The sequence below is a fragment of the Varanus komodoensis genome, unplaced genomic scaffold (assembly GCF_004798865.1).
Source record: "Varanus komodoensis strain SLA01 unplaced genomic scaffold, ASM479886v1 scaffold1, whole genome shotgun sequence".
Taxonomy (NCBI): domain Eukaryota; kingdom Metazoa; phylum Chordata; class Lepidosauria; order Squamata; family Varanidae; genus Varanus; species Varanus komodoensis.
In genome coordinates this window covers 47,688,524-47,711,096 of record NW_025335268.1, presented here as the reverse complement: position 1 = coordinate 47,711,096, position 22,573 = coordinate 47,688,524, and the positions used below count along the sequence as shown (strand labels likewise).

Below are 22,573 nucleotides of genomic sequence, written 5' to 3'. Positions count from 1 at the left end.
TGTGGTCGCATGCTTACTGCCGGCAAGAGTTGCGGCACTTTTTTTTTTTTTTAAACAAAAAAAGCACTGATTACTACTTTGTTCCTGCTTCTCATTCATGAATTTGTCAAAATGTGAAACTTTCTTTCCAGTTGTGATCTGCAAGTCTGCCTGTGGATTCAGGTGATTCCTAACTATCGTCTTGGCTGACAAGAGAGAACGGAATCCAAAAAAAAGATGCAATTTGCCAATTTTGGAGAAAAATACCACACTACACCAAAATAGGTGAATGTGATGTAGCCATTCTCTCTGTTGCACCTTCTGAAATGCCATCTCACACCCCTGGGTGTGTGGGCAACCCAGGTTGGCAACCCCTGCTTTAGTGGATACTGACAGAGCTATCTTATGCAGATGTAGGTCTCACTGTATTCAGTAGAGCTTATTTCCAGGTAAATCTGAATAGATTTCAATTCTACAGCCCCCGGGGTGAGCTTGCTTCTAAAGCAGATTTGTCAACCACATGTTAGCACTGTGCTTCAAACCACTCTTTTAGGCTCAGGCATGGCAACAGCCTTGCATTGTTGGTTGGTGCTTTTTGTAGGAAGGTCTCTCTGCCAGAAATGCTGGAGAGTGCAATAATTATTATTGCTCTGTATATACATGTGTTCTATTTTTGACAATGGCGACAATAAAAACAACCCATTTTGTTAATCATTGACTAGCTGATCACAGACGTCCAGTTCAGGCAGCTTAATTCTTCCAGGGTTTCCCCCCTATTTTTATTTTCGGGATGCAATTCTATCTATAAAGAGAGAGCCAGTGTAGTGTAGTGTAGTGATTAAGAGTGCGGGACTGGGACTCAGAAGAGCTGGGTTGTAGCCCCTACTCAGCCCAACCTACCTCACAAGGCTGTTGTTTTGAGGATAAGATTGAAAGGAGGAGAAAGACTGGCTGGGCATGCTGAGAGTTGTAGGATTTTTTTTCTGTCTAAACACACATAGAATTGTGATCTTGGTTTATACATCTTCATCAGCAACTTTGTGAATTCCCCATGTGTTACGTAAAGTATTTCACTGTACTGTGAGTCACTTTGGGATCAGAATAGTGCCTGTTCATGAAAACTCAAGTCACTGTATTTTCTAGTCTGACTGTAAGCCCTCTTTGATATAGAAAACAGCATTCCTGCCATCATACCCTTCCTGGCCCTTCCTCAAGGACTAGGCAACCTTGTACCCACTAGCTATGGGACTACAAGATGCATCAGTGCCAGCTCGTGCAGTCCGTAGTCAGGCATTTGTAGTCAAAAACATCCAGAAGGTACAGAGTTGCTAAAGTTTATATTCATGCTGAAATTTGGATGCTAATGTTTATATCCATATTTATTTATTTATTTAAAACATTTCTATGCCGCCCCATCGCAATAAAGCCTCTATTCTAGGGGTCCTCTCCATTTCACCAGGTTTCTTAAGCCCATTCTGCCTATGTGCAAATTTAAATTCAAGCATAGTCACTGATTCCTCACCAGCCCTATTGTTCAGCCTGAGATGAACTGTGACCTCCACAACAGGCAAACAAACCACTGTGCTATCCACTTATCCATCATAAATCCACTTCTGTATTCCCCATAATTGAAAGTTTAACTACTATGAGTCCCTACAGACATAATGTCAGCATATTTGTTATTTCCTGTCTCTGTTGTATAAGAAATAAGCAGAGGCCTGTAATTTGTTATCCTGTATAGTTTTGGGGTTTTAGTATTCTTGTTCTACCTGTAATAAAGCCAAAAATTAGGTTCTCTACACAAAAACAATAGCACAGCTTGACTGTTATGATGAAACTGTTGAGATTAAAAGCAGGGGTGTGTGCATGCGTTTGTTTAAATCTGGGTGTGATTTAATTTTGTAAGTGCAATTTAAACATAAATCTCATTTAGATGTGCCCTTTAACCTATTATGCAAATACAGTAAGATGTAGCTTACCATTCCAGGTCCAACTGGTGTTAGTGTTACACAGGAGAATACTAGTTTTGAGGTAAAAGGGAAAGCAAACTTGTTACTCAGTTCTGAGCAGTACACCTCAAATTTGAAAATATAAATCTTGTAAGCCATCTTGAGGATGATTCAACTGGATGGTGGAAAATAGATTTTATTTTTAAAAATTAAATGTGAATAACAAAGGAGGCATGAGTTGTAGTTTGCAGCAATATAAAGATATATTTGAAATAGTTCAAAACCAGGAACCACTGGTAGAAATAGCTATTCACATGGCTCTGTTCAAAATCATACTCCTGTAGAAACTTGCTAACCATGTCTAATTAGGGATTCCTTCCTCTCAGCATGAAAAAGGCTTAAAAGCTATTTCCATTCACTGCTAGCTGCTTCAGATATGAGTTAGTGCCTTTCTAGAAAGAGATCTCTTCCATTAGCTAGCTTTCTTCCTCTGGAGGGAACATCCTTTATACAAACAGTAATTGGTTCCATATGAAGGCTGCCTGCCCCCCCCCCCCTGCTTCTTTCCACTGTCTTATTAACTCCTTCCCTCTCTTAGTTTCTGATGTAGCTACTAGCAGCCATTTAATACCAGTTTTGCTAATGGTATGACAGTAACATTTTTGTCCCCACAAAACACTATTGCAAGCTAGAAAAACTACAATTATTTTAAAAAATCACTTCAGCATCTATTTTTCTAAGTAAAAAATTTTCCTGTGGGTTAGGTCTAAATAGGTTAATAGGTTCCTTTGTAATTTTGTTGTCCTGTGAATCTAACATGTTAGGACATTCCCTTGTACCAAACTTCTCCAACCTGATGTCCTTGAGATGCTTGGGACTACAGTTCCCACTGCTACTGTGATGGTTGGGGTGGATGGGAACTGCAGTTAAGAAAAAAATAGAGGAGACCAGATTGGGAGATCCAAGTACCTATACTCAGCTTGCCCTGTGACAGTATACAGATGAGTATACCTCTGCACATATGCCAAGGTATTTTTCTCTCCCACTGTGTAACACTGATGGAACTTATGCTTCTAGATTCAAGGGCCAGGCACATCTTATTGGCACTGTAGTGATAGCACCACACAGAACACAGAAACAAAGCAAGTCAGAAGGGCCTCCCGGGACATCTAGTCTAGCCCAAGCCAGCTCCGCTCATGTATTCCCCAAAATGTGTTTGTCCAATCTTTCCTTGTACACCCTCACTGATGGAAGCTCAATCTTTGGAAGCCCACACACCCTTGGAAGCCCATTCCATATGCTATGGGTCCTAACTGTCAGAAAGTACTTCCTGACTTCCAACCTGAAGCCTGGTTCCTTGAGCTTTACCCCATTGGAATGTGTCCTGCCCTTCACTGCAGGGAAGAACAGATCACAGCCCTCTTCACATGACATCCCCTCACATACCTATAAGTTGCTAGAAGATCCCCTCAGAGTCTCCTCTTCTCCATGCTGAAAAGACCCAGTTCCCTCAATCTCTCCTCATATGTCATCCCTCCCAATCCAGCTACCATTCTTGTGACCGTGTGCTGAACTGATTCTTACCTAGCTATGTCTCTCCTATAATGTAGAGCCCAGAACTGGACGCAGTACTCCAGTTGTGGGTGTACTGGAGTCATGTAGGTATCAACATCTCCCTAGATCTGGAAGCCATGCTTCTGGCTATACATCCCAGGGTGGCATTTGCCTTAACTGCTATGTCACACTGCTGGCTCATGTTCAACCAGTACCCCAAGATCCCTTTCACATGCGCTGCTCTCCAGACACTTGTCCCCCTGTGTCCCAAGTGCAAGACCTTACACTTATCCACATTGAATGCCATCCTGTTGTCCCCCGCCCACTTCCACAGCATGTCCAGATCCTTCTGAATCTGACTCACCTGCTCCGCAGTTGTGGCCACCACCCCCACCTTGGTATCATCCGTGAATTTAGTCAGCAGACTAGTTATCCCTTCCTCCTTGTCACTGATAAAAAAGTTGAACAGAATTGGTCCCAGAACTGAGCCCTGGGGAATTCTGCTTGTCACCAGCTGCCATCCTGATGATTCCCTGCTGATAGTTGCATTTTGCTTGTGGTCCATCAATCATGCCCTAATCCATCAGACAGTGCATTGATCTGTTCCAAAGCTCAACAATTTACCAACTAGGATATCATGTGGCACTTTGTCAAAGACCTTGCCGAGATCCAGGTAAAACACATCTACTGTATCCCCTCAGTCAAGCCACCTCAAGACCTTAGCAGAAACTGTTTTTACGGAATCCGTGCTGTGTGGCTGCCAACCTCCCATCCCTATCTAGCGTTTCTAGAGCTTTCTCTATTATGAGCCTTTCCATTGTCTTTCCCAGTATTTAGCCACTGAAGGCTGCTTTATTTCACTCATCAGTGCTGTCAACAATGACTTGAAGTACCTCTTCAACATTAGAAATTCGAATATTCTAGCCCTACTTGAAGATAGCAAAATTGTACCTGCGACCTGCCTCTGAGCATCTCCTGCCACCATGTTTGTCTGCAAATTTTAAAATATTTGCATGAGGATGAAGATGCTGAAGAAAATGAAAGCACCAAATAGGTGGGCAGTAGCAAAAAGGAAAATAATTTCAAAGGGAGCGGTACCAAAATGATCAAGAGCTTGAGCCTCCATCCCTTGATCACTGGGGTGCTTACCCAGGAGTCTGTGAAGCCTAAGAAGAACGTACAGAAGCGTAAGAAGAGCCAGGCTAGATCAGACGAAGGGTTAACCTAACCTAGCATTCTGCTTGTAGTGGCTAACCAGCTGCTCACAAGAAACCCAAAACTAGGTCATAAGGGCAACTGCCAGGTTCGCCAGTGACGGGTGCACATTGGCATACTGCCTCTGATACTGGAGGTAGCATTTAATGATCACGACCAGTAGCCACTGATAGGCTTTTCCTCCATGAATTTGTCCAGTCCTCTTTTTCCATGTTGGTGATCACCACTTCATCTCATGGAAGTGAATCCCATAGGTTAACTCTGTCCTGTATGAAGTATCTCCTTTTATCTGCCCTGAATTTTCCATCAATCAGCTTCTTGGGATGATCCCAGGTTCTAGAACTGAAAGGGAGGAAAAAATGTCTGTCCATGACCTCCACACCATGCATACTTTTGAACACCTCTTACGTCTCCCCTCACCTCTTTTCTAAGTTAAACAGACCTACATGTTGCAGCATGATTAGCCAGCTTGCACAGAGTGCTGTTTGCACATCACATATGCTGATCCCGCATCAAGCCAGGGAGGACTGAATAAGACTCTGCATCAACATCAACATATCCCAATCCAATACCCTCCAGATGCTCTCCCATTGCCCAGTGGGACTGTGACTCCTCCGACAGTATTGACTATGCTGCTTTGGAGCTGATGAGAGCTCAAATCCAAAACATTCAGAGAGAACCAGGTCGGGAAAGACTGCTTTACATGCCTGAAAAGGCTTCAGTGATCAGTCTGGGGGTGCACCTGCAAGCAGAGCTGTAGTCAGCCCAAAAGTTGAGGGGAGTAGACAAAAAAGTAGCAAGAGTTCATCTAGTTTGTAGTGCTTTAAAGATAAAATTGTAAGATGCTTTTTAGGTATCGATGTGTAAACATTCTTAAGTGATCAGGAAAAAAAGGACAGGCTCCCTAGCCCTCTCCAGGCTACAAGGAGCAATCCCTCAGGCCCACTCCCTGTTGCTATTCGTAGGATCATAGTAGATTTGCAAGGGGCCATGCAGGCTGTTGCAGGACATCTATTTACACCATCCCATTCAGAGGACTGTCCAGTTTCCCCTTGAATGTCTCTAGTGTGGGAGAGCCCACCACCTCTCTAGGCAACCGCATGAAGGACTGGACTCGTTCGGCTCAGTCCCACTTGCTTCTCCGCACTGCATCCTCAAAGCAAATCGGTAGAAACGTCTCGAAGGAGCGGCAGCCGGAGCCTCCCATTTCCTCGCTCGCCCTCCTTGCTCTGTCTGGGAGGTGCAGCGCGGCAGGGCTGGCTGCGCCCAGTCCAAGCCGCTGCTCTGCGCAAAGAAACGAAGCAGAGCTCTTCGAACCCACTCGCTACGTGGGGCCGATGGGGAGCCTGCGGGACAAAGGCCGACGCTGCCGAAGGAGTGCTACTCCCTCGTTTACAATCGCATCCCACGCCTCATTCTGAAGAACAGAGTTGCAGGCAGGCTCGCAGATCCGCCTTGGCACGCTGCAGCCGCATTGCATGATGGGAGTCGTAGTTTCCCAGGCGTTGAGCAGGGCCCGGAGTCTTTCTCTCGCTACCCCGCCCCAGCGGCGCTGTCCTTTGACCCCTCCGCGTTCCCGTAGCTGCCTGCTGCTGCCCGTGAGTGGGGTCGAGGCACCACGCGGACCATGCTACCGCGGCTGTCGCTGCAGTTGTTACTCCGGACTCTCCGGCCCATTCACTCGGTGCCAACTGCTTTCCCTAGTCTTCAGATCTCCCTCTGCGGGAGGGCGCCCCTTGCTGTGGGGCAGAGATCGGGCGGCTCCAGGACCGCCATGGAGGCGCTTGACCGCCCGTCTCCCGAGGCAGAATCCCAGAAGCCGGGAGCGGAGGCGGAAAGTGGAGGACAAGGACCACCTCTCCCTGCAACCAGCCAGTTAGTGCAACAGACCGGTGAGGAGGAGCGGAACAGGGACACAGTAACGGCCACTTCGTTCCGAACGAAAGGGGACTAACATTTAACGACTCCTCGTAACGCATTCCCACCAACCCCCCCGGGGACGGGGAAGCGCTATTTTCGCTGTGTTGTCTTGGTGTTAGTAGTCGATCACTCATTTACTCGGTACCTTGAAAAGCATATTAACACTGAGCATATAAGCGTTGAACGGAGTTGCCAGAGGCATTTCAGACAAGTATTTGCACCTGAGACAAAGTAGCACAACAGAAAAGACCCAGAACTCTTATCAGCGAATGTTGCGCGCGCGCCCCCGCCATCGCTGCAGTGGGGAAACTTAAGCTGGCCTCGTCTACTGGGCGGTGGCAGCGCAGCTGCTCCAGCCCTTCCTTGCTTTCTTCTCCCCTCCGCATTCCTTTTTCCTTCCGTTTAGTGTCTGTTAGATTGTGAGCTTGCCTTATTCTGCCTACCCGCTGCACTAAGAGAATGCTAGGCACTTTGTAAGTGTTTAGTAGGGGTGGTAATTATGGCCAAAGCTGCCCCGAGTAATTGAAAGTTACATGCTTAGTGTGCTGAGTGTTAATATGCCGAGGACGTTATTATCAAAATTGTATGTTTGAATTATTCCTGGAATCTAAGCAAGCCATTCTGTGAGAAGGGCCTATTGTGTGCAGCCTTGTAATAGCTGAGCAGTTTGTACTTGGTAGTCGAGAAAAGAAGCAGTGCAGCTTGTCAGAACCAGCCCAAGACAGCTTCCCCCTGCTTCTGCAGTCAAAAACTGATCCGAGGGATTGTTAAATCTTAACTTTGGCACTGGTGATAAGACAGCATCCTTTTCCATATTTAAAGACAGCAGAGTCAGTCGGGATGCAGAGCAGACCGTGTGCTATGCAGTGCTCTACCCTTAAAAATCTCGCAACTGCCTGCTCAAATACTGCTACCCACGAGTGACATTGCAATCTGTACAACAGGAGCAGAATAATGTGTGCTCCCTGAACCTGTATCTTGGCAATAGAGATGCTTTCCAGGACTGGCTGTTTTTTCTTTTTGCCTCTTCACTCATTGCTTTTGGAGGAAGCCTCTGGGCAGGATAGTCAGCTGGCTCAGATCAGCAACATGCCAGCATTTCCACCACCAGGGCACCAATCCAGGAGGAACAGCTAGGGTGTTTCTACTGCTTTCCTCTCAACATTTGCTCCCTCAGGCACCTTCTTCAGTCTGTGTCACAACAGCAGCGCTGTTTTGCTACTAGTAAATACTTGACATTCCTGATTTGCTAAGTGTATTACAGAACCTATGGTAAATCTCTGCGCAGTAGGTTTAAAATCTGTATTAGATAAGCTGGGGGTATATGTTACATTTTTCCATTATGGAACTCAAGGAAGTGAACAGAGAGGTCTCTCGTTCAGTGGCTAGCCTGAAACCCAGAGCATGAGATTGAGTGGAGACTCACAAATAACAGTGAGTGGGCAGGTGAGCTGAATGAGCATGTACTGCATTTGTGGCATGCATGGTAAAATGCTCTTTTTGGCAAGACAGCTGGTAAGAAAGAGGACCATAAAAACAGTTTGTTTTAGGGCTAATTAGCCTGGAAGAATGAGCAAATGGCACTGCAAGCTGCTGTGTTTTGTCCTTTATCCCTAGCTACCTTTTAAATATGCACCCTATTACTGGTAATTCAATTTTAAACATGCCGTTACTACACTTGTGTATCTTTATCTCTCTTTGTTTGGTAGGCATAAAATAATAAAACCTTCTGAAATAATAAAATAAGAGTATACATATACATTTCTCACAGTATCTTTACAGCCCTGTGAGGGAGGTTTGGCTGAGCATGATTTGTCAGGTGCCACTCTAATGAGCTTCATGGCTTTGAATCCAGCACTTTACCCACTATTGGTTCAGATTAGGAAATCGCTGCTTCTTCTTTCAAGGTTAAATTGAGGTTGCTGAAGTCTCCTATTCCTCAGCCCTGGGGAACCTTCTTTCACAGAAAAACTCTAGGCTATGAATTAGTCAGGGAGTGGAATTTTTCAGTTGGCTTAAATCCAGGAACACAGCAGTATTATTTGCTAAAGTTCAGAAGTTGCAAACAACTGTCTCATTTTATTTTAAATATATATTTTAAAATATCATTTCATTGATAAATATATTTTAAATAAGCATGCATTCACATCTGCTAGCTGAAATATTTGCTGTTTAATGAAGCCATAAAACACTTAATGCAAATACTCTGAAACAGAGTAGTTCGCTTCCTACTGCAAACGGTTTAGGAAACAAGTGTTGTAATGCCTGAGTAATTACAAAAGTAGACTATGGGGTATATTCTATGGACTTCTCATATCCCTCCCTGCCTGCCAATCTAGCCCAGAACAGAGGGGACCAGGGAATCTGCTATATTCTATCAGTGAATGACTGCAATCCAATTTTCATCCTCCTCCTCTTGCAGAAGGAGGTTTGAAAGCATTCAGGGATATACCATCTCAGGTTCTAGTAGAGGTCATTTGATGAACAGAACCATTTTAGAACCATCAAGCTTCTAGGAAAGGGCAGTACACCTCTCTTGTTCTGTATAGGCAGGATACACATTTAAGAGTGAATCTTAAATGCAAAATCTAAGGAAAATATTTGATGGCTAGGATTCTATAAAACCATGTGGTTTTACACTGTGAGCCCTGCGCTCATTACCATTGTCTTCCCAATTTGGTGGTGTGACAGTACAACACCTAGCAGTTTGCCATTGACTTTTCGTGGCCAACATCTACAATCCCTTAGAAAGGATAAATTTAGCTTGCTTTAAAGCTAAGTGGGTCATTACAAAAGCTCCACTGAGTTTTGCTGCCAAAATTTGGTAGCAGGCTTGCAGTTCTTTTAATGCTGCTGCTTCTCCACCTAATTGGGTGGCAGGGATGCAGGTTTGCAGCCTGTAAGAAAGACTTAGCAGTGGGAAATGGCTCTTGGTTCTCAAGTTGCTTTCCCTGATATATCTGCTACGTATCTCTCAAAGTAGTTTGCTGTGTTACAAGTGGAAAATTTAGCTCAGAAATCCTTTTGTGCTTTGCATAACATAATAGTAATCAGTATGGTCTGTGGTCTGTTTAGAGCTTCAGACAGGAAGATACCTTTGAAAAATATTAAAGAAAGGTATAGCCTTGGAAATAAGTTACAGGTACAGCTCAATCCAAGGCATGTTTACTTAGAAACAAGGCCCCTATGTTCTATGTGACTTTTTTCCAGTTAGGCGCGCATAGGTTTGCAGTCTCCATTTTAATGGCCTGGAGCTATAATGGATCCTTTAGGGACCTGCTCTCTAAGTCTAGTTCAAATTATAGATCAGCAAATAATAAGAGAGAACCATAAATTATATACTGAAGTAAGTCTCTGATCTACAAAGAACTATCCGTGCAATTTGTTAAGCCGCAGTCAGCCCAACACCATGACTCACTTGTTTGTCTCATCCTCTGGATAATTTCCCCTGAGGAAATCCCTGCTTTACTTGTTACTGCTACAAATCATTATGTTCAATACTTGCCTGGTTTCTTGGATGCTGGTTGTTTGAAGTAGTCACATTTACATTATGGTAAAGATACATATTTGAATTTGCGGTAAGCAGGCACTTTCGCCACCCCTCTTTCCCCAGGCCAATGTCACTTTCCTTCGCATTATTGTCACAGTTGACCATGAAATCAGTGTAGTATATTCAACTGTCACACTTGCCGTTTGCTCCTCTTCTGAGACTATTTGACACAGTATGGCAGACTGGCATGTGCACAGCGCACAACAGCCACTTACAGCTCCCCAATTAATGTATCTGGGCGCTGCATGCGGTTGCAGACTTGTTTGTTGTGTTCACACTTACATGTGCGCACCAGAACATCTTCAGTATATATCTAAAACATGTTAATATCCTAGATCAATAGAAAGATGAACAAGTAGGTTCTAGATCAAATAAAGTCAAGGCTTTCCCCGGAAACAAATCTGTGAGTGAGAAGTGCTATGTCTAATACTGTTCCATACATATACATTCAGGTACCAATATATAAGCCTAGAGCTAGATAAGTATTCTGCATAGAACTGCATTAAGTCCCTTTCTGTGAGAATTCTGAATACTATTACATCAGCTTTCTTTGTGTCAGGAGCAGCCACGCCATCGTGGCCTGATTTTTACCAGATGCACTGAATCCAATTAATTCATCACTAAAAAGAAATATCCATGAGTACAGGTGCCCTCTGAGACAGACCATCAGGTTTATGAAGCGAGTGAATCTTCATTCAGGGGTAGAAGAGCTGCATGGGCAAGCTCACCCCTGCAGATGCTATAAATTACTTTATTGAAATCTGTAAGCTGATTTTCTGCTATATAGACTGCTACGGGGATGCTTTGTTGAGAATTAGTATATAAATATTTCAAATCCCTATTTTGGAAGGGGCAGAATCATTCATATTATGAATTTATAATTACAAGACCTTATGTACAAAACTTTATGGGAGCAAAGTGAAACAAGTATTCTTTTTCTCCTATGTGGGTAGGATCCTACACAGTTTTTCCATTAAAAAAAAAAGAATGATAGGTCTTCCCCTTTTCCCCTGCCCACTAAATCCCATGAGGTCTACATGTGCAGAATGGTTGTGAAAGTGTACTATCTCTTGCCTGACCAGGGAGCCTAGTGCTAGCCTCTCAAGCCATACAAGCCATAGAAACAACGCTCTAAAGACCATATTTCTTTTTAATCAGTGGGTATCTGGCAGGCACGGTGGCTCCTCCACAGGCTCCAGGATCAGATAACAATTAACTTGTTATCCTTCCCTTGCTGCTTCACATTGAAGCCAATTAGCACATAATCAGGTGGCTTCTCTCCCCTAGCATCCAGGATGAGGTATCCAGGAGACATAATACAGGGCAGTAATAATCTGTATCATGTGTTTGTGTGGGTTTTTTTTTAAACACGTCATCTGTCAAGCCTGGGATTTCTTTGCATGCCACAAAAACATAATACACATGTCTGTTACCAAATTTCCCCCTTTGAGTTATTTATTATTTATTTATTTAAAACTTTTATATGCTGTCCCTTATGCATGGCATCTCAGACGGCTTACAATTAGATTTGGAATACCTGAACCTTAACAGCAGAGCTTTCAGGATCTGCTGTTTTGTAGTACAGGATATTTCCTGATCCAGTGAAATTCTGATGTGAGGCTGCTACTGCCAACTTACTGTCACAATTATTTGTTTTTTGAAGATGCTGAAGAAAGGTCATATTTTTTCATTTTTAAGGAAGCATAATTCATTTTATGAAGAAAATTACCCTGAATTCTGGAAAGCAAATGTTTGAAAGATGGTATGTCATTAGATATATTGCTGTTTAATTTGAACTGAATTGAAGGACAGGCTGCGAGCTCTTAAGTATGTTTACTATTAATGCAAAACAAAGGTGACACCGTGCATGTTAAACAGAAAAGAGCCAGCATACTGGGAGTTCAGAATATTTTGAGAGGTGTGTGGTGTAGTACTTAGAGTGTTGGACTGAGGACGAGGGAGGTCCAGTTTCTAGTCTCTGCTTGATCACTGGGTGACTTTGAGCCAGTCAAATACTCTCAGTCTCACCCATCTCACAGGCCAGTTGTGAGGATAAAAATATGTGGAGGAGGTCTGTTGAAGCCACCTTGGCTTCCTAGCAAGAGGGAAAAAGGTGGGATATACATGCAATATAATATGCCTAGGATAACACCCTTTTTTCTTTTATTTTCTTAACAGAATACAGACAGAATAAAAGTATATGTAAAATTAAAAAGGATAACACTCTTGAGGCACCATCTTATATGGCTGCCCACAACCCTCCAAATTCAGAAGGTTATGGGCATGCAATTAAATGCAGGAGAAGCAAGGAGGCAAGAATTGCCTGTGTTTCCGCTCCCCAGTCCAAGATATAGATAGCTAATTTTGGCTGGCAATGCCTTTTGCCCGTGTCCCGGAGGAGGAGAGGCTGAGGTATCACCTGGATTTTTTGTGGAATCGCAGTGCCCTGCTCTCCCCGCTACCCCAATCCCCCAGGATGCCCTCTCATGTCTGCTGTGAAGGCAGTCATCCAGTTTAGGATCCGCAGCTGGTGCAGAAGGACCCATACAGGCTGCAAGGTAGAGGCAGTGTCCTTCCAAGATGGAGTCCTTGCTGCAACTTCAGAGGCCTCTTCTGAGGTTGCAGCAGCGACGCTTGAGTTTTCCTGTGGCTGGCCAGAGAGTGTCTGCCAGCCCCTTGGTCACTCTTCCACTGCAGATGAGGATGCAATGTTATGCATGTTTTCCTGAGAGTAAGTTCTGTTGAGTACAATGGAGCATACTTCCGAGTAATCATGCATAGGCTTGTATAGCATCTTGAAATCTTTCCAGTGTGCATAGCATTGCTATCTGATCATTAGGGATCATTAGTCAATCCCGGTCTCTTATTCCACTGTTGTTCCATAGCTTGCTTCCATTATAGAACATCAGCAAGAAACTGAACTGATAAAAAGAAAAATTGGAAAAAGAAAACTTAGTGAAGCAGATGGGGGACTAATGATTTGTGCCAAGTCACTGTTATATACATACCTTTGATTAAAAAAAAAAACACTTTTTAGCAGCTGTTCATTTTTAGAATCAAGCAGTAAAACCAAACTTTTTAAAGATCTTTACTAATGTTTATAATTTTTGAAAGATTTGCATCACAGCTTCAACAATACCTTCCAAAGCAACTAACAGATAATGTAACAACGAACAATAAAGACTAATGCCAAATGGCAAGAAGAACAATAGTTAAAACTATGAAAGAAGGAGTGAAGCATAGGATCTGTCAGGAGCTCAAGGGAATAATATTGTCTTTTCATGGCACCTAAATGGTAATTGAGTACAGTAATCTATAACCAGGTTGCCACCACCAAAATGGCAATGCATATGAAAAGGCAATGGAACTTGGAGCAGAGCCTCTGATTAAGATCTTAGAGGAGGAGTTATTTCATATGGGATCAGGCAGTCACTTTGGTCTCAAACAGTTATATAGCTTTATTAGTCAAAACCATCACCTTGATTTGTCCTCAAAAATAAATTGAAAGCAGTGACAATCAAAAAAATAATGACACATATCATTTATTTATAGTACTTTTATGCTGCTCATAAGCCAAAATGAATGCCAGAGCAGCTTACATATCATCACCAAAATAAGACAGTCTTTTCCTGCTGGCTTTCAGTAGGGCTGATTGAACGGCCCTCCCCGCGGGCTGCTGGAATGGCTGCTGGTGGTTACGGGTGAGGGATGACAAGGCTTCCTGTGGTGGTCTTTGGCTTGCATCAAGTGGCCTGTACTCGTTACTGATCCAGCCTCAGAAATCATCCAAATCTTCTGAGTTGTCTTCAAGGTCAGCTCCAGTTATGGTTGAATAACTGTCAGGGAAAAGAAAATATTTATATTCTTTGTGTAAGAAAGGAACAATTCTCATAACGCAATACGCTTTGGACAAAATATTCTGGTAAAAATGTAAATTAGGAAAGCTAGGATTATTTTGATTAGTAAGACTGTTTCATAGATGTGTAGAAATGCCTCATAATTATACCAGCTTTTGTGTGGTTTGTGCCTGTGAAATGTTTCAGAGCACCAAAACCTCTCTTCCTGACATCACAGTTTGGATGTTACTGCAAGATAGACTAAGAGGGGAAAAAATGAATTACGGCAGTACAATGAGCTGCAAATAAGTTGATTTTGTAAATGGCCAAGGCAGCACCATGCCCATGCTTGAGCAGTAAAATATTCATTTTATGTTAGTTAGCTATATATTCAGCAGTGTGGGTGGCTCACCCTGGTGAAGAGGATTGAAAATCAGAGCACAAACTCTAGAAAATAGATCCCTATAAAACAGTTCAGTCAGCTTGCATTCCCATTTTTCAAATGGAGAATCAAACCACAAATGTATTTAGGGACTGTTAATGAGATACACTGAGCACTAAAAACAAAACCTAACATTGCATATATGGAGGAACAAATAAATGCTTTGTGAGAGCTTTTCGTGTTGTACTTGAAAAACTGCCTTGTAGCGAGCTGTGAGCCTGGAGCAGAGTTTTATTGGTGATGATTTCATCAGCCCTGAAATCTAAAACCAAATTCATTGTTTCAAATGCATTCCAGATGGAGGGGAAACGGTGGAGCAGAAGAAAAAGCAAAGAAAAAAGCAAAGAAAGGAATCACAGTGTCTTGACAATTCCATCAGTTGTTTGATGTTGGAAATGCCATTTGCCAAAGCAGATGTTGAGGCTGAATTTAGCAGTAAGTATAGAGAATAATTCATAGTGGTGAAATTGCTTCAGTTTGCATTCTCACGGTGAAGTGACCAAGCAAGTTCCATTTGGACCAAAATTTGTTGTGTGCTGACTTTTGCAATAGCAGTGCAAATGCAGCAGTCCTTGGAGGCTGACCCCACCTCTCATCAAATGCTCCAGTGCTTGAATTTTTTAACCACAAAAATGTATTTGTATCCCAGGTTAAACACAGGAGATATTTTATGAATTTTAAGTTCTTTGTTTACTCGCGTTCAGCTTTTAAGGAAATGCACATGATTTGTGCAACTGCCATACTGAAAAAATGGAATAAAAACCAATGTTTTGCTTGGGCTTTAGATTCAGAACAACTAATTAAAGGGCTGGTTGCGGCCAGGAGGAGCCAGAACATGACTAATTAAAGCTTCCAGTAGCAGGAGGAAGCCTCAATAAGCACTTTGCTAGTTGCATTGGGCAAGGTCCTGCTGAAATTTCATCATAAGATTTTTAAAAAATCACCACAGTTCAGGTCTGAAAAAAAGACACGAAGATGAAACCAGAAACACTTGAACATAATGGTCTGAAAATATCACCATCTAGATTCTCCGTAAAACAGATGGGCAGAGGGCTCCTGTAGACCCTAGGCATTCCTAGGATATGTGGCATTCCCTGATCCTCTGCTGGAATTGGAGCTCAAACGACACAGCTTGGGATTTATGCTTCAATTCCCTTCCCTACCTCCTGGCCACCAGCATAGAACAAACCCAGCTGGCTGCTTCTTTGAGGTTGAAAAATCAACCTTGGAGAAGGGGAAAAGAACAGGGACAGGGCAAAAATGCCTCAACTAGCAAAACTATGAACCTAACATCTGGAAACCTTTTTGGAAATTGAGCTTCTTGTTGGTTTTGAAGGCACCCTTCCACCAACCATGTGCCCTTGAGATGTTTTCTTTTTAAAAAACACCCAAGTCCAGAGAACATAACAAGCCTGGGTGAGTTCTTAGGCAAAAGTCCTGGTATACACACCACGGCTTGAAACAAGTTACCATAGCATACCATAATTGTGTGAACAGGACCATTATGTCTGAATTGCTCCTTAGCATAGCATTTTCCAGCATTTATCTAATGTTCTATGCACATGTACACAGCATAACTCCATTTTTTTGTTTTTCATCAAGCCACACATACATCTAAAACATACGTTACAAAGAAAAGAAAGAGAACTACAGGAAAGGAAAGTGAAAATGACAATCAAATGAAGAAGAAAAAGAAAGATCAAGATCATCCTAATTATTTTGTCTCTGTTCCAATTACAAATCTAAAGGTGAGCTTATTCTTTATTATTATCCCATATTTTTACTATTCAGGGTAAAATGAGGAATCAGAGCTTATTCTTAAACATGATGATTTATGCATCATAGCTCACAAGGCCAAACTTGATGTATGAATCATGTTGGGTGGGTTCACACAACAGGTTAAGCTCACAGTAGCTATGTAGCCACCCTGGACTTAAACTTGCCAGGGACACCAGCTGCACCTGACTAATAATCATGTACAGTGGGTGGGTGGGGGGTCTTCAGACACCATATCTCCTTATGCCCCTCCCCAGTCCTCAAACTGGTATCCCAAGGGACATGGTGTGGGAGCACTGAGGCAAGCAGGATAATAGCTCCCCCCCCCAATTGTTCAGCTGTGATGTGCCACAGCTGAGCAGAAGGGAGCGGAGCACAGGCTGCCTCAGGTTCTAAACAGACCTTCCCTGCTGCTCACTTGGAGTGCCACAGTAGGAAGTGGGGCACATGGGCTTGAGCACCCTTCCTTCAGCCAGCTAAGAGTTCTTGCTAATCAAGTGGGAGGGCAGATCTAAGGGTTATGATGGTGACGATGACAATAATTCTGGGGATCTACCTTCTGCCTACTCTGGCCTAGTTCTTTCCACCTGAGTGTCATTTCCAGGTAGAAATAGCTAAATAGCATAATAGCTGTGTACTTGTGCACCTGACAAAGGAGAGCAGTCTGGTGTTCACCAGCTGATGAGGTGGACAAACCTCCTTTTTTTTTTTGACACCCACTGCAGCTATTATTTTTAGAAGACTGGGAGGAGGGCACGCTTTGGCTAAAGTTGGAAGGAGTCAGGGGTGGAGCTTAAGGATTTAATTATAGATCCATCAAGGCCCCCATCCCATCCCATAATTAGTGTAAAGCTGCTATAGGGAAAATGAGGCTTTATTGCAGCCATTTTGCCTTCTTCATAGTGACTTTTCTCTGTCTGTTCACATTTAATTTGACATTGCAATCATTTTTATCAAGTAAAAGAAATAATGGTCTTGATTTTGATCTCGCAGTTCAAAAGTTTTCACTTCCATTTTTAACTGCAGTTTAACATTACATTGAAACCCTAAATTGTGCTTAATCTTAATTGTGGTTTGTGTTAAACAAGTCATCTTCGTGACCTGTAGTCTGCAATTAGTTTGTTTCAGACAAACCATAGTTAAGATTAACTGGAATTTATTGGTTTGGATGAAACAAGAAACTGTAGTTATTTCAAAATGGAAGTGAAAACTTCTGATCGCTTCCTTGAAGCTGGGCTGGTGGAAGGGAGTGAAGGAAACAGTTTTCTAAGTCTCACAGTGGCTAATGGTCCTTCTTGTCACAATAATCTCAGTGACCAACTTTCACAATCAGCACAGCCTATGGTAAAAGCCACAGTTATTTAAATTACTGCTGGAGCCACTATTTAAGCCACTGCCAGGGGCCCGCTTCTGCAATCATAAATTTTAATACTTTGACACAGAAGACTCTGAATAAGTGAGGTCCTTTAATTACAGTAAACCGGTGGCATAAGCTTAATATTTGCAATCATCAGAAATCATAGAGATGATGGCCTTTTGCTATAGGTTCCTGAAGTAATTCAGCACCAAGGTAGAGGGCCAGAGCATCCCTTAGGGACCCAATTCCTTGACATGCCACACCAAGGTAAGGAATCAATTCTCTCTGATCCAAAGACAAAGGCAGGAATCCTAATAGCAGGCCTGACTTACTAGGACACCCCCAAAGAGATGTGATCTAGGCTTTCCACTGAGTTGGAGCCTCCAGGGTCTTGGCCTTATGATCTGAGCAACTCCTTGCTGCTCCTCTGAAATAGGAAGGATCTGAGTCAAGGGAAGGGACCCTACGAGAAGACTTGAACCACAGTGCTCACTACCACAGAGGTCAAGACCAACCCTGGCATGTGGGTTGGACCCGTGGGTACTGTGAATCCAAGTCTCTCAACAGTAAGGATCCAAAGCAAGACCATTCTTGACTTGGAAGTCCTTCCTTACAAGCAGAGATTCCAGTATCCAAAGCTTCCAAGCTAGCCAGTTCTGGATAATGAGGTCACAAAAATTCATATTCCTTTGAATCCAAAGAGAAGAAAGTCCAGATTGGATAGAGTGCTTGTGCAGAGTCCCATATTAGGCTCAGGCAGTGGTAGAGTCACACAGCAAAGGCTGTGAGAGGTGTTCCTTGCAAAGGCTATGGACACTTAAAAGTGAAGGTGTAGTCATACTCTCCTCCCAGATCACTAACTGACAAGGGAGTTGGCCCATCCAAGAGGCCCCTGCCCTAGCTGGGAGTTTAAGAACAGAAGAACAGCCTTCCTAGATCAGACCAATGGTCCATCCAATCCACCATTATGTTCACAGTGCCAAACCACAGGACCCCACAAGCAGGATATAGGTATAATAGCATCATTTGCTCAGAGAGGCCGTGGTCTCTCCCACGCTAGAGACATTAAAAAAAGAAGCTGGACAGCCATCTGAGTGGGTTGGGGTAAATTGGTCGCTTGTGCAGCAAGGGGTTGCACCCAATGACCTTCTTAGCCCATTCCAGCTCTACTGTTACATGATTCTAAGTTCCTCAGCAACTGGTGAACATACATTTTCTAATGCTGCAGGAAGCATATGCACATCAGAGCTAATAGCTGTTGATAGCCTTTTCCTTCATGAATTTGCCCAGTCTTTAGAGCTGTCCAAGTTGGTGGCCATCACTATATCTTATGAAAGTGACTTTCATAGTTTTGCCATGTGCTATATGAAGAGGTATTTCCTTTTATCTGTCCTGTATCTCTCAACAACCAGCTTGGTGGGATGACACAGTGTTATAGGAGAAAGAAAGAAAAATGCATCTGCAGGGTGAGACTCTTATATAGCTCTTCCCCCAGGACTCCCAGCTGGCACTCATCAGTAGACCAAGCACTCCAGCAGGGCGTGGGACTGATCCTGCAAATATGGTCCTGGTTCCTCTGGTTCTGGCCACCAGAACAGCTCAGGTCCTGACACCCTACCGCCACAATAGGTTGCAGCACATGCAAAGTATCTTTTGAATAATCGTCACAGCCACTGCTTGTCACGTCTGAACCCAGCAAGGATGGGTTGATGTTGGGGTTAACCAGCTACCCAGAACCAATGGGCTGTTTTAGGGTTGTGAGTGGTTTGTTTATCATAGAAATAGTGCACCTCCACTAGCTTCAGATGATACAACCAGCCACAGTCATGGCTTGAAAATTCAAAAGGGTTGCCTGTACATCCCACGGTACAAACCAGCTGGTTGTGTCATAGGCTCCTATTTGAAGAATGAAAAGCTGAAGTTCAAGCCAGTTGTATTGTGGCTTTTTCTTTCAATTAAAAATAGTGTTCTAAGAATGGTTGTCTGGTTTTTTAAAAATTTTCATACACAGGATTCAAATGGAAAATTATTTTTGAAGTTTATTAGATTACTTATTTTAATTTGATTGCTGTAGCTGATGGTCAAAAATAAATCTTAGTTTAGTTCAGGAAATTTCTCATCTAAACAAATGAACTGTAGATTATTTAATTTACGGTAATTTTACTGTTCTGTTTACTCTGTAGCTTTTTTCTTGTGTTGCTTCTCTGCACAGCAGAAATGGCTGGGCATAATTTAACAGTAAGCATTTCCTTGGATGGCTATTATTGGATCTAAAAATAAACTTAAACAACATTATAGTCTTAACAAAGCAAGCCTCATTATCAAACTGCTTTTAATAAAGCAATTAGAGTCATTTCCTTTAGTAAGACTTTGTTAGCCAAGATCATTAAAAACATAAATATGCAACATAAACAAAGAAATAATTATAACACAATGTTATATTTTGTGTCGATTGACACGATTAGGAATTGCATGTACAACATCTAGGACCAGAGAAACCCAGGTGTTTATCCTCACAGAGTTCATTGGTGACCTTGGGCCCATTATACATGTTCAGCTTAACCTACCTCACAGGGTTATTGTGAGAGTAAAATGGTTGGGGGTAGACTGTGCGCCACCTTGAACTCTTTGGGCCATGGGTGGAATACACGTGTAATGAATGAATACATGTCAGGTGCAGCTACTGTGTAGCTTATAGCATGCTGGCATAAACTACTTGTGCAAGCACAATTGCACTAACCTCCGCAGAAATGGGCACCCCATTGGCATTGCACTAGCCTGGCATGTGGCAGCACAGCATCACTTACGTTGTTGTTTATGCCCTGAAGGATGCTTCTGTGCCATTTTGGGAGAAAATGTTGAAGATCTCCTTTTGTAATGTATATGTGGGCTGCAGCGGATGGGTTCATATACAATGAACGTCCCAAACTGCCCACTCTCCATGGATGATAACTAAAATTCCAGGCCTGACCCAAAGGGTTCAGCCTCAGTGGAGAGGAGGATCATGCTGCTAATCTACACTTGGATATGTATTTAAAGAGATCCCGGGTAGCCATTTTAATGGCTAGTGCAACCACCCTTAGGAGATTTATGGGCAAGCCTATGAAAGACTGTTTGCCCAAGGCCTCCACCAGGCAAGAGGGGTGTGGCTTTGGACTGCTTGAGGGGAGGGGGGATAAACCATTGCTGCCATGATTCCCAGATGGGTGGCCATGTTAGGCGGCTGCAGCAAAACCAGCAAAGAGTCTGAGGGGCTGTGATCTGCAAAAGCTTATGCCATAATTAACTAGTTAGTCTTTAAGCTGTGACATTACTGAGATATGACTGCAGAATAGCCTTTTATTTGCTAATTCCTTCCCCCTGATTTCACATTTACTAAAGCAGACTAAAAACTCTTGATCTGAGATTAAATAGACTTTTAATACCTTTTAACAACTTCTTAAAAGTTTAAGAAGAAGCACCTTGAACCAAGAAAATCGCCTACATAAGCTCCACTGATATATAATGGAAAATGTGCAAGGGTATTATTGCATCCTTAGATAATCTCGTATATTTTAATATGGCTTATGCAGAGCAAAACATGTTCTGTGCTTGCTTGCTTTTGCTCTTGATTGCAGTAATTTTAGAGTCAGTTTGGTCTTTGTATGTGTCTTTGCTCTCTCTCAGATTATGGATGGTATTCAAGCTCTCCAGGAAGCAATAATACAAAAGGATAACAGGCTTTCCAAAGCAATGGTTCGGTATGGCTCTTTGCACATTACCCTCTTGGTGATGCATTTGTCCAGTGAAGCAGCGATTGAGAAGTAAGTGCTTCACTTTGAAATAACAGGCCATTTCAAAATCTATGCTGTCTGGGGTGAAACATGGGAGAGAAAAGGCAACTGAGAAGGAGTATTAAAAAGGGGCTGCAGAAATATTCTGCACGCACTGCTATTTAATAAGTAATCATGACATCAGTGAGACACCACTAGTGATGCTGCTAGCTCTTGTGTTCTTCATACTCACCTTGGCCGTGAACTTGAATTGTAGTCTTACAAATTCATCACTAATTTTGCAATAGTGCTCCAATGTTAATGCATAAGCCAGAGTTTAGTAACTTTTCCTTTGCTTCATAGTCTGACATCAGTACTTTTAACTGTTCTATAATGATTTCAGTCTACTAGATAAGAGGAAATCTCTTGAACATGTCTGTAGAGAGGAGAAATGAAGATTTGAAAGAGTGCATGGGAGAAAGGGAGGTAAGGAGATATTGAAGACATAGTGGCAATAATGCATTTCCATAGGTTTGTCTTACAGTGATTCTGTAAAGTAGGTATTATTTCCCATATTGTTCAGGGTGGCAGCCTCAGGTGAAGTCATGGGAAAGGCAAGGTTTAAAAGTGTTATCTGAAGTTGACACCTATAGATGGCTGCAAAAGTATGGAAACACTGGAACCAAAAGTCTATGAAATTATCTGTTCACTGCAGCTGTCCCTGCTGTGTAATAGTAACATCATCTTTCTTGTTATGTTGATTTAACATCCTATAAGCCAATAATATGATTTATTATTATTTTACTTTGTTTTTATCTTGCCTTCCACCATGGAATTCAAGGCATTGTAGTGGGAATTCTCAGGTATCTCCCATCCAGGCATTGACTGGAGCCAATCTTGTTTATGTTTGGCAAGTTACCTATATCCTGCATTCTTGGAGCACATTCTGGTTGATAGTGATTTCTCTAATCATGAACCTTAAATTATTACTGCTTAGGAACCAGTTTGATAGAGCCTTTTCTTTGAGCCAATGAATTGCAAAAAAGAAATGGTTCCTGGCGCTCTTTACTAGCATAGGATGGGAATCCTAAGCACATTTATGTAAGAATAAAGCCTGCTGAATTCAGTGAAACTTATTTCCAAGTGGATGAGCTGCTGAATTCGGCTCATGCATTTGGCCCCATGCTTACAGGATCTGGAAGTGACAAGAGCTGAGTTGTTGTTTTTAATCAATCTGCTTTCT

At 42.6% G+C, this 22,573-nt stretch overlaps 1 protein-coding gene across 9 annotated transcripts in view; it reads left to right on the top strand.

Moving 5' to 3' along the window:
• The first annotated feature begins 6,268 nt into the window (after positions 1 to 6,268).
• The window catches only part of AKAP7 (A-kinase anchoring protein 7), a 144,163-nt gene continuing 127,858 nt past the window's right edge, over positions 6,269 to 22,573 (top strand). For 8 of the 9 annotated variants that reach the window (XR_006414163.1, XR_006414165.1, XR_006414161.1 and 5 more), the window contains exons 1-4: positions 6,269 to 6,589; positions 14,743 to 14,880; positions 16,048 to 16,193; positions 21,245 to 21,381. Coding sequence is in view for 6 of the 9 variants with exons in the window: in XM_044424557.1 (XP_044280492.1) it covers positions 6,325 to 6,589; positions 14,743 to 14,880; positions 16,048 to 16,193; positions 21,245 to 21,381 (686 nt within the window). In the remaining 3 variants the exon portion in view is untranslated. Of the gene's footprint in view, positions 6,590 to 13,810; positions 13,979 to 14,742; positions 14,881 to 16,047; positions 16,194 to 21,244; positions 21,382 to 22,573 lie in introns of all 9 variants that reach the window. The other variant, XM_044424590.1, reaches the window with a different exon arrangement.